Below are 12,268 nucleotides of genomic sequence, written 5' to 3'. Positions count from 1 at the left end.
TAACAGTAGTAACAACAATAATAATAGTAGTTATATCAGTAATATATAATAATAGTAATTATATCAGTAATATATAATAATAATATATAATAATAATAGTAGACTGTAGTAGTATACACATAATAATAGTAGTTATGTTAGTAGTACATAATAATAATAGTATATTGTATTAGCAGTATATAATAATAATAATAGTAATTACATCAGTAATATATAAAAATAATAGTAGATTGCATTAGTATATGATAATGAAAATAAGAGACGGAAGGTAATTCGATCGATGCCGTTCGATAAGCAAACGGTTCTCGGGAAAGAGCAAGCACGTGCACGCACGGCGAATGTTTACTCGGGCCCCAGGAATGAAAACAAACTCGACTGAGTAGACCCGTCACTCTCGATTTGTCGCCCGATTAACATAACTAGATACCGACCGGCGAATACTTCCAAGGAAATCGTTTCGCGCATTTATTTCGAACGACGACACCGGTCCTGTTACACCGGTCAGGATAATTAACTCCTTCCCCAACGATTTCCTTCGCAACTGTCCTCTTTTAATTTCTATATCTCCTCGACAATTAACTAGAAAGAACAAAGTATACCTGCGTTCAGTGTAACTCAGTGTCTACTACACGGGTCGGACGTTGACAATGGAAAGAGAAATGTAACTTTAATCGAATAAATGAATACCTGTATTTTTCAAAGTCGGCTTCGAAACCATCAAGAGTCACTCGACGTCATAAGACAAGTGACGCGACACTAACGACACCACGTCGGTAAACTTCACGGCACTCGAAACACGGTCTCTTTCGAATTTGAATTTGCGCGCCATGTAACATCGTTGCAAAATTACAGTCGAGAAAGTGCGGGAAATTTATGGAGCTAACTTCACTCTTAGCGAGTGATTTTTTCCCGCCAAAAAGATATCTCTCTGTTAACAATTATTGTTATTACTGTTCTTGTATGAATTAATTATATTAATTAAAAATTCAATGAAATTATCTATAGCAAAAACTCCATTCTAACTGTTAACGGTGAAATCAAAATTTTCTCTGAAACGCACAAACATTTGATCATTAATCACCGTTGTCATATATGACATTCTGTCACTGAGCCCCTGCGAACGCTGTCATGACACAAAATTAACAATAGATCTTTGAGATATCAATTATGGATCACCGGTGACCCCCAAACAAATGGAATTACTACAGCTCACTCAATTAAACAATGATTATTTGAAAACATTTCTATATTATAAATAATGCTAGTTAACGTGGTGGCATTCAGCTAAATGAACTTGCAATACTAACAATGCAATCCAATCAAATGATTTAATGTAATATTTTCTTCATTTCGAATATTTTGCTTCATGAAATCAGTTGTTTTGTAATCTATCAGCAACTGCAACTAATTTTTATAGTATTCCTAGCAAAAATGAGAAATGCTGTAACATTTCTTCTATCTTTTATTTTCCTTAGTACAAAATTCGGACGTGTGGAAAATCGAATAATTTTAGTTTCTTTAAGATTCATTAAAATGTTTAATATTATAACCGGTGCAACATTGGAGCCTACAGAGTTCAACGTGTTGATAATCACCTGACGTGGAGCAACAGCCTGGTAAAGGAGGATCGTAGCGTAAGCGGTGGCAAGAACGAGTGCCAACGCCTGGAGGCCTCGTCTAGTCGGCAAGCCACGGGGCATTTTGGCGCCACCGGTGGCAACGGCGAATCCCGCGCCGAATTTCACCGGCCGGCCTTCCTCCTCGACGCTGTCGCGTTTCTCCCGCTCGAGAACGATCAGCGGCGACCACCCCGCATCCTTCTCCCCCTTTTCACGCGCGAAAAATACTCCAGTCATAACACACACAGCCGGATCACTTTTCCCGTTTCCCTCTGTCGCGCCCTCGACAATGCATCGATTATCGAAACAAACGAGTGGAAACACCGGACGACCGCGCTCTATCGATAGTCCTTCAAATCAATCTGCCTCGTCCCGCGAGTCGAACGTGACACCGATCACCGGCTACGATTGTCCGAACGTCCGTTTCCCTCGCTTTGTAAATAATCAACTGGGACACGCGAGATTTTCAGAATACGATTACTCCAACGTGACACCGGCACTGTCATCGTTCAGATCGCGCGTCGTTTCATGGATCGAGATATCGCGGTTCGAAAGTCCTGACAGTGACACTGATTATTCGATCGGAAATTACCCGGGAAATCTTCACCTCGATTTCCGAGCCAGCGGGACCCCGCGGTTGAGGAAATGAATCCTGCACGAGAGAGCGGATGGAACGGTTTGGATTTTGACAGTGATGCGGTTGTGTCACGCGAGAACGAAGACACGACGAACTACCAGGCAAGGTGACGCGCGAGAATTCACTGCTACCCGGCGCGCGACGAGCCACCGACTGAACACATGGCCAGTCGTCCTGACTACGCTGTAAACATCGCCATAGCAGCCGCTTGGCCGGTTGGTGGGAGGAGAACGGGCCGTGACGTGAGTGGCATAACATCAGCAACGAAGGGGAAGGGATGGCGCTTTTTAAATGGAGCACCGCCCTTCCCTTGTTTCGCTGGAAATTAATATACCCGCTACTTCGAATTTTGTTTGGACGGAAATTCAACCCTTTGCACTCGAGAGGCGACTCGCCATTTGGTTTGATACAGGAAAGTTACAAAGTTTGATATTTAATATTAAAGTTCGTTTAACGTAATTATCCATGAAACGTTAAAATGGAATAGTTCTACCCTTTCTATATTATTTACATTAATATTAATTATAAATATCATTGATATTTCATTAGAGAATCAGGAATATATATGGCGAAACAATTCTCGAGTGCGAAGGGTTGATATCGATAGCTTCTGATCTATCGTTTGTATTTAGATTCAACTGTAGTTTTGTGATAAAAGAATTAGTAGATTAATATAAGTGTTGGCGTAAGGTCATTGATTTGTGTGTATTATGAAATGAAATATCGGGGAGTTCAGTGAGATCATAATTTTCATTTATTAACTTATGCATTTATACATTTTCATTCTTACGTAAGTGTTGAGAAACGTTTCCTATTACTTGATGCTACACCGTTATAAAAAATACTGGATTTCATATTTTTTTCTGTCAGTAAGATCGTCCTGGAAGAATCGTTGAATTAAAAACGTGACCGCGCACGTAAAACAGCAGGTTAGGGTGATTGGTTGTTAGACTTCTCTGATGTTTTTGTATTACAATATTTAATTATTAAGATCATTAGTATTTACATTTGTACATGATTGAATGCACTTCACTGTATAGGAAAAGAAATTAGAAAGGACAATCGTAAGTACTTATGATGCACGTACATCCCAGCTATGATTATACCTCAAAAGATCAGTGGAATCGTCAATCTGACTTTTAAACATTATCGTCCTCCCTCTCGGCCTGTCAATAAATTTTTTTTCACGCGTGATCGATGTATTACAAGTCTACCCACTGTTCCCGACATTAAATAAACGTTTCCAATTGCAGTAGAAAGTACGTTCCTACTTTGGAAATTTCGTAAACTTCTGAAACGAATACAGTCGACAATATCGTCATGATAGCTGCCAGTTTGCACTTTTTAAAATCCAATTGTATGTGCGTTCATCGCACGTGATTCACGATGCCCTTCGACGTAGGAGAACTATACTATTATACAGTTTAATTGCGGGGCCGAGGCGCAGTCCTAGAAGAGACACCAGATCCTCTTGAGTCAACATTAGAAACGCCTCGCCGTCGATATTCTGCGGGAAAGAATGATTCATGATCATTAACCGATACAACGATTTCGCAAGAAATCATTCACATGTCGGGTACATACATGTTTCCTAAAAATGTTCCCGATCTCTTTGCAATTGGGCATACTCTGAATAAATTTAATCACTTCCTCGTTCGACCACCGTCGAGGATTCGTATTTTGCCTCGCCACCACTCTGTTCAGAGCGTTACTGTGTTTCGCCCATATGTGTGGCGCGTCTGGTAATGGATTGTAACCGGGATTATACACAGACTGATACAACTCCATGCGCAACTGCTTGTCAGGCATGTTTGCAGCGTACGGCGCAGTGGTCAGCGCGGAGTCGCCATAGTTTGATAAAGAATACAAAGGTTCCTCCGAAATCTGCCGTCTGCAGCAATACAATAGGTGTTATAATTAATAAATACAAATATAAAATAATCAAAATTACCTTTTCTTTCTCTTCCTTGAAAGCTCGTCATCGTCGGTTTGACCGTCGCTGTGATGATGCTTCGATTTACTCGACCTGTACATCAACGATCATTGTTTACTTATATAATCCCAATGAACATACAAAGACAGTAACATTCGTGTAACTCACTTCTCCGAATTTTCAGACTTGTCGTTCTTATCGGACAGCTCCCCATCTTCTTGTTTAATGTCTTTTTCAGTCTTCAACCGGTCCTCCGCGAACAACAGTTTCTCGGGCTTCTCAGACTTTTCCATTTTAATTTTATCAGTCTTCTCTATTTTCGGCTTATCCAATACATCGTCCTCGAAATCGCAGGCTTCGTGCTTCAGGTTCAGTCTGTCGGATAGTTGCCTGACTTTGTGAAGATTCTGAGGCGAGTAGGGGCAACCGGATGCGGAATTGTGCGTTGCGTATTTAGGTCCTTTTACATGTCCTATTCCTCTGCATCCGTACGTCCCACACTCTGGCCTGTCGTTTAAGTTGTCCGGAGCTGTGATAAAGTTGATTACAAACATTAATTTATCTGTGTAAGTCTTTCGATCTTTAATTCGTTAACAAGTGTCTGCAACGCTTACTTAAGGGTGGCTCCAGAGGATGACCTGTTTTCAAACACCAACCCATGGGATGTATGTCCGGGGAGTCATCATCGACCCAATAAGCATGATTCTCCGGCCATCCATCGAATCGTATTTTCAACCTAGGACATAAATTGTTGTTTCAAGTGACTTTTCTTAATTTGACCGATAGTCGAAAACATATTTATAATATACGAACATGTGATCCTTTACATCTTCGACCGTTGCCACCCTTATCAACTGGGGCACCCGTCTGTCGACCGCCTCTAACTTCATTCCACGTTTGAAACCGCAGGGCGGTCGTTGTTTGAAAGCTCTAGCCGGTGCAACCATAGAACGAGTCTCTCTCAGATACGCGTCCCACGTGAATAATTTCGGATCTTTGTAATCTATAATCAAGAAGAACATTCAATATTTTGTTTTTACTCGGAAATTCATATGAATAGGAATAAACGTATTTCTACTTACTGTTGGGTGGTGTAAGGCTGTGGCCATTGTGGTGACACCATCCTACCGGATGAATATACGGGGAACTCGCGTCCGCCCAGTAATCATAGACCTCGTCCCAAGAATCGAAATGAACTAATATACGAGAGTCCATTAGGCCTGCTATACTAGCTACGCAAACTAACGAAGAATGCTTCCTATCTACTGCCTCCAGTTTCATTCCTACGCGAAATCCAGTGGGAAAGACCGACTGAAATAGTGAGATCCGTTCAGAAATTTTGTAACAACTTTCAAGGGATTTGAACGCAACACTGAATCACTTACACTCTTATTCGAAAATATATTTTTCGGTGCCGCAGTAGCTTTGCAAATCTTGAGATATCCGTTCCAATTGAAATTATTGGCGACATAACCTTTCGGCGGGTCTAACCGGTGTCCATTCTTCTCCGACCATCCAACGGGAAATATATCCATACTGTCTGCGTTCACCCAGAAATCGTAGTTCTCTGGATAGCCGTCAAAATGCAAACGTATTCGGTAACCTGCTTTTAAAAGTAAACATTAAACAGATGCTTCATCAGGCGAGAAATATTTATTGGAATAAAGGTATAAAGTAACTTGCCCACTACTTCAACAACTGTAAGGACGCAATATCGTGACGGGTGTTCTGGATCTATCCCTTCCAATCTCATACCAACTTTAAAATGATTTTTACTATAGGGAAAAGGATCTTTAAACAACTTAACAGGCGCAGCTTTTGCCTTACAATGTTCAAGGTATTTAGACCACGAGAATCCGAGTTTTCCTGTCTGCCAAGGATACTACATACAGAGACACACTTATAAGCAGTATGTTTCAAAAAGTCTGGACACATGCACAAGTCTCACTTACCTTAGACTCCGCAGAGTCTCCTTGACTTTCGTCGTCTATCCCTGTGATGGTGTCCTTCGTATCTTCATCCGTTTCAGACTTTACTTTATCTTGACCTTTCTCATCGGATTTATCCTCCAGTTCTTTAGATTGCTGCTGTTCTTGCAGCAATCTTTTACGTTTCCGTTTCGCACGTATGTCCCTGTACCAAAAATGTAATTTTAAATATGAATTTGTTTAAGCGTTTTCATTTATCGAATGATGTTTAAAAGAGCGTACTTTAAGTCTTTGTCCTTTCGCATCGACGGTTGCTTCTTAGCTTCTATTATTTCTGTACACGATGGACTACATGATATTGGACTTTCAAATTCCGCGGCTAAACCGTAGCACCCGCAACCCTCGCAATGATACATTGTGTCTGCAGAAACAGTCCTTGATTTCCTATCATCCGCTATAAAAAATAATATTTATACTGAATAACAATTCTTAGAGAAGACATATATATCGCCTTAATTATTTTAACACTTACATTTTTTCTCGGAATTCACATTATTAACAGTTAAGGGACTGGATTTTGAAGAATTCTGTGTTAAACAAACATTTTCCTTATCACCAATACCGTCTTTCCCTTGTTTGTTGTTCTCATCCTCGTCTACTACCTCCATAATACCGAATTCATTCATACAGAACTGTAAAATGTACGTACCGTTATAAAATGTGAATTTGTGTATTTTCAGTAAAATTAATTAACGCACCTTCAATGTACTTCCAGGGAGAGTACCGACGCCGTCTTTCCAATCTAGCACTTTCGCAGCATCAAAATTAGAATCATTTGTATGACTGGTATTTAAATGATCCTTTAGATCATCATGATTAATAAGTTTAACATCATGTTTATTGTCCGACACCGGCTCTACACAACTCGTGCGCGTTTTAATAATTTCTATTTTTATGTCATCGTCCACGCTAGCGTTGAGCTTGATGCTTTTATCCTCGCTTGGAACTACTTTGATCAAAGTAATATCATCGTCATTTTGCACTTTCTTATCTTTATCTTGCTCCGACTCGGGACTACTTAATGCATAAGTAACCTCGACCATGCTATCCTGTGGAGATTTCGAAAGGTTTTGCTTCTTCAGTCGTTTCTCATTGGATCCCCTTAATATATTGCTTATTGTTTTCTTCCGTTTCTCGGGCATACAACTGTCATCTTTTTTTGGAATAGGAGTGATCACAGCAGAGTCAGGATTTTCTGTAATTTTTATACTGTCTGTGGAATTATTGTTTCCCTTATTTGCGTTCAGCAAACTCATTTTCGCGATAGGATGCAACGGCGGCGGATGTGTGGCTGAATTTGTTGTCTTCGACTCTCGCAAAACTATAATAAAAACGAACACAATGGATGCATTCAAATTTGGAAACATAAAAAACAGGAATTTCTTCTGAATACGTACCAGTGATAGTTCCTTTACTTTCTGTACTAATTTGGCCATTGTTAATTTTTAAATTGAACATACTAGATTTAGTAGGTCCACTTTGTTGGGGAATACTGACTGGTAATAACAGATTCGCCATATGCTTGGGAGGCTGACTCTGAGATCCTGTCGTAGTACTAGTCGATGTTTGAGCTAATTGAGATATAACTGGGGCAATCACTAATTTCGGCTTAGTTATCTGAGTTGTCGTTAGTGCTCCTATTAAGAAATTTTAACAAATCAATTAATATTATTTCCAGTAAAAAGATGATTTCAACTACCTATAATTTTCTTATTAAATTAAAATTTATCACCTGCTGGAATTACAACAGATTCACGTGATTTGTTTGGCTTGATGAGTGTCCCAAGGTATGCAAATGTATGCTTGCCAGCTTGTGCATTTGTTTGATTACCCTGAGATGAACTTAATGGCACGATCTGAGCAGTAGATGCGTTCGACTTTCTAAGCAGTATGTGTTTTTGACCTTGTGATGTTGCAGTTGTACTGACAGTATTAATTGGCCGATGGATCACAATATGTTGTTTACTCTGTGAAGTGGTAACCTGACTTGGCCCTTGTATAAATACTTTGTTTTGTCCAGTGACAATCTAGAATAAGAACAGCACAAATATTTAACCGTTCACAGGAAAATGATCCACAGGTTTATAAAAAGCTGATGCAATGACTTTGGCAGTTCCATGGGAAACACTTCTGATTATCAAAACTTGTATAACTTGATGCAATCCCCTACTTATTTAATTTATTTCCTCCAAAAAAATAGGCTCTTAAGATTTCTGGTTTAATGCATTAAAAAGTACTGACTGTTTACAGATATAATTTTTAATCTAATCTTTGCCTTTTTGCTGGCAATTCACTGTACAAAGTATGTTAAACAAATCTATATTTACTATGAAGAGATATGCCACTCACTGCTACCATCTATACATGAAATCTAATGATTTCAAACTTTAAATGTGTAGATCACATATTAATTCACATATGATACGGTGAAACTTGTTTTACACTCAACAGTGGTTGCTTTGAGTACACCAATTATTCTGGATCATTTTATACAAGTATAGGTTACTATGACCTATATAAGTAACCATGCAGTTTATTGTAGCATATAGTACAAAGTACTATATCTACTTATGTAAGAATCAAATTATATATACAGATTAGCGATTAATAAAATTTTCCAATATTTTTTATTCAATGTACGCATTATGTAAAACAAATAGAAATATGTTAAGAATTTAAAATATATTATCAAAATACATTATTAATATATATTACCTGATTGTTAACTGGATTGATAATGGCAGCAAGTTGAGTAGCATTCGGTGAGACCAAGGTCTGATTTGTTGTTGTTGGTGGTGCAGAACGTAATTTACTCTGTTGAATATATAATAAAGGCATAATGGGAGTCGTTGGATCGTCTGACTGTGGAGGCTCTGTGCTACTGTTCTCATCAACATCGTCTACTACTATTTCTTCCTCCATTCTGTCAAGAAAACACAACACAAATGTATTTTCCAAGAGTCTACGCGACTTCAAAGTTACATACTAGAATTAATGTCCCCGCATAATAAACACGAAAAAGAAAACTTCAAGCAATACAATCAATTTTAACATGTACTTTATTGATCTCAAAATACATTGCAACACAATATCAACAAAATGTAGACAATAAAAATATGCAACTGGGAAAGCTATAAAAAAAACATGACCGACAAGCAACTCAATTGTCCAAGATGTGTTCACAATTCAGGAGTGAGAAAATTATAATAAAACAAGTGATATAACGTGAAACGATCGTAAAATGGGAATTGCTATAAAAATAAAATCGAATTCGTATACAGAAAGCTGTTCACAAACAAATTACGGGTACAAGCACAAAGGGAAAAGTATGTTATCATTTTTTACAAACCTAACAATGTATAATGTCTCCTATCACCCAATAGAATTATTGCTAGTTACATAATTCGCGAGCAATTGCAATAATAAACAATGGGGAACGCGGTAAAAAATTCAGACTGACCCCGGAGCCTTAATAACAAACGCAGTCGTGCTCGCGAATAGCCATAACTGGGCGTTAAGAGGGTCGCTAACGCGATTTGAAACACGCGCCGAACTATTATTGCTGCTGAGTGGAGTTACGTTAATAATTTTCACGCTTTCAAACGGGCCGCAGGACGGAAGGCAATTTGTTTCTCGCATTCTACGCGAAACCGGTGGACCACGAATGCGAGGTTTCCCGCTGGTTACAGAACAGATATCCGTGTTCAAATACTTTTACAAAATTCGTTCCCGTCGCGCATCACGAATCACTCGCGACGAACACAACGCGCACGCACGCACACTTCTCACTGGAATAAAAGACACTGGTTGAGCCGTGCTGAAAATTAATCCTTCCCACGGGAACGGCGAACGCGACGCGGACAATTACACGACGGTAAACAAATGGGAAACCACATTAGATTTCCACGAGTTTTCGAACGATTCTTTTCGCATATCTTTTGAGCGTTCGAACCTTCATTCTCCGTACGCTACAGCTACATCCTCATAGGCTCTGAGTGTAGTGGCGACGGCGCAACAGACCGTTCGCCATTGGTTAATCCCTGCTACATCGAGAAACGAGTCCGTGATCTGAACCAATCGTGGGTTTCTCGATGCGCTGCTAACCGCATTCGATGTACAGATTTTTCCCGAGCAGCCAGCAATTTTGAAATCGTTCAAGGACCGTCGATCGGTAGATCGATAACCGTCGAGCACGAACGAGCCGTCCGATCGATCGAAATCCGATCGTGCGAACGGTGCACGATTCATGATCACGCGTCACGATCATTCTCCCGCGCAAATATCGTCCGTGGGGGAAAAAAGGACGAGCAATTTGCGTCCTCCAGATCGATGCGAACCGGACCGATATTTGTTTCAAAAAAATGATTATGTTATTCGGCCGTTAACCGTCGTCCCGTTGTATCGTTGAACCGGAAAAATTGAAATTTTCCTCGATACCGTGCATCGTCCGTCGAATACAAGCATAGAATATATGCTGTTTAGCGACTGAAGTTTATTTCGAGTACGGGTGCATATTAGATTTTATTGCTTTATTTTTACAGAGACCTTCTCCCCCCCGGTTTGAACCAATGGCGGCTGGTACTCGCGTGACGTCGTATTGTTATCGTAACTGGATTGGCTAAATGAGTAATACGTGCGATCAGGAAAAGGATTCTGCCTTTGAAACAGCAATTTCGAGCAGCCACTGGGAATTTCGTGAATTCGTCGTCGATCAATATTTTCTGCTGTACCATGCGTGAAAATATTGTTCGTATCGATTCGTAGAAAATGTTAATTGGAAGACTGATTTTGCCGGTCGAGCTAGCGCTAGAGTTCCGATTTCGATATACTTCTGCGTTAACCTCCAAACTATAAAACTAATACTCGTAATGCTCGCTGGCATTATTGATTCGCCTTTAAATATATTCTGACTTGAAAATTCTTATCAGACGCATGAATTTCATACATTTTAATGTACGAGAGGTATTAAAACTACCGACAGACAGCTTGCTGTTGAATAATTTATTATAATTTTTTATATTTTATAAAATCTATACAATGTAATAATAACGATAACAATACGACACGATTATCGATTACAGGTGTCCTTTTAATTCGGAAACACAACATGAATCGAGTGGTACCGTTTTGGAAACGATTTTTCAATTGTTGCTCGTTTCACCTGATGCAACTGTTACGTGTACTTTTATTATTTTATAACAAAATCGTGTAACACCTATCCTCTCGGCCAGCTAATATTTCCTCCACCGAACGCGTCGAGGTTACTTAAAAAGTTTCCGATAATCAGTAAACAACAGGCCACTCGTTATTTCAACTTTAACGTAATAAATTCCACGTTAAGAATATGCAGATGCAATCATTATCGATGTACCCAAACTCGCCAGTGTTATAAGTATCTCAATTATGAATCGGTGGTAAATTAAAAAAACAGAAGGAAGATGCGTAAAGATTGCCGTGATTATTGTGAAAACTTGTGGAAAATTCGTGCATGTTGCATTCATACAGAAAACAATTTATAAGTTATTTTTTTTCTAAGTACACTAGCGCGAGAAGTTACGGGAAGCTTTATAGGTATACTTACTAGGATAAGTGAATGTTGGTCTAACGAATTATGAGCGGTAATTTTAAGGATACACTCTAACGGGCGACCACCGTTAAAAAAAATTACCTGATCGATAGAGATCTGAATATTTAATGATGCCACTGTTACATTTTACACTCCGACTGCAAATTGTATACATAAGAAATTATATGATAATAAACTCACGTTTTAAAGTTGTCAGTCGCCATCATATGCGAGGAGACGGTATCATTGTAAGTGCGCGTGCGCATCGAACCATGTTGCTTCTGCTGTAAAGACTCATTCACATTCGTACAATATAGAATATCAGATAAAAATTATTTAATCATTTCCAAAATATATATATGTATTTAATGCCGTCTAATTGCATTTTTCATTTTACAATAATATCGATTCTAATTTAAAATATACAAGATAAATACATTTCACTATGCACAGCTCGCGTAACCATAATATGTATATATATATATATATACGCACGCACACACCACAAATATATAATACGTACAC

General features: G+C 39.0%; 2 protein-coding genes across 7 annotated transcripts in view; both read right to left on the bottom strand.

Annotated features, from left to right (window-relative positions):
* fng (Fringe glycosyltransferase) overlaps positions 1-2,425 on the bottom strand; it is a 128,097-nt gene extending 125,672 nt beyond the window's left edge. The window contains exon 1 of the mRNA XM_076366621.1: positions 1,596-2,425. Within this exon, the coding sequence (XP_076222736.1) occupies positions 1,596-1,856 (261 nt within the window). The 5' untranslated portion in view covers positions 1,857-2,425. The remainder of the gene's footprint in view (positions 1-1,595) is intronic.
* A 562-nt stretch (positions 2,426-2,987) lies between these two features.
* On the bottom strand, positions 2,988-12,027 carry l(3)mbt (lethal (3) malignant brain tumor). 6 transcript variants are annotated; one of them, XM_031979891.1, is made up of 17 exons: positions 11,945-12,027; positions 8,893-9,100; positions 7,910-8,204; positions 7,575-7,814; positions 6,876-7,498; positions 6,650-6,809; positions 6,400-6,571; positions 6,142-6,322; positions 5,873-6,071; positions 5,575-5,792; positions 5,272-5,500; positions 5,003-5,192; positions 4,804-4,925; positions 4,358-4,718; positions 4,208-4,282; positions 3,841-4,147; positions 2,988-3,763 (listed from the first exon to the last, which is right to left on the bottom strand). In XM_031979891.1, exons 1-17 carry the CDS (start codon positions 12,007-12,009, stop codon positions 3,638-3,640), a joined length of 3,771 nt encoding a protein of 1,256 aa, XP_031835751.1. In that variant the 5' UTR covers positions 12,010-12,027; the 3' UTR covers positions 2,988-3,637. The 6 variants fall into 6 exon arrangements, with proteins under 6 accessions (XP_031835751.1, XP_031835752.1, XP_031835756.1 ...); XM_031979892.1 differs by having other exon boundaries at positions 5,873-6,059; XM_031979896.2 differs by having other exon boundaries at positions 11,846-11,973.
* Between the last annotated feature and the right edge of the window lie 241 nt (positions 12,028-12,268).

This window comes from Nomia melanderi, chromosome 4, assembly GCF_051020985.1.
Source record: "Nomia melanderi isolate GNS246 chromosome 4, iyNomMela1, whole genome shotgun sequence".
Lineage (NCBI taxonomy): Eukaryota > Metazoa > Arthropoda > Insecta > Hymenoptera > Halictidae > Nomia > Nomia melanderi.
This window is presented reverse-complemented; position numbering and strand designations above follow the sequence as displayed.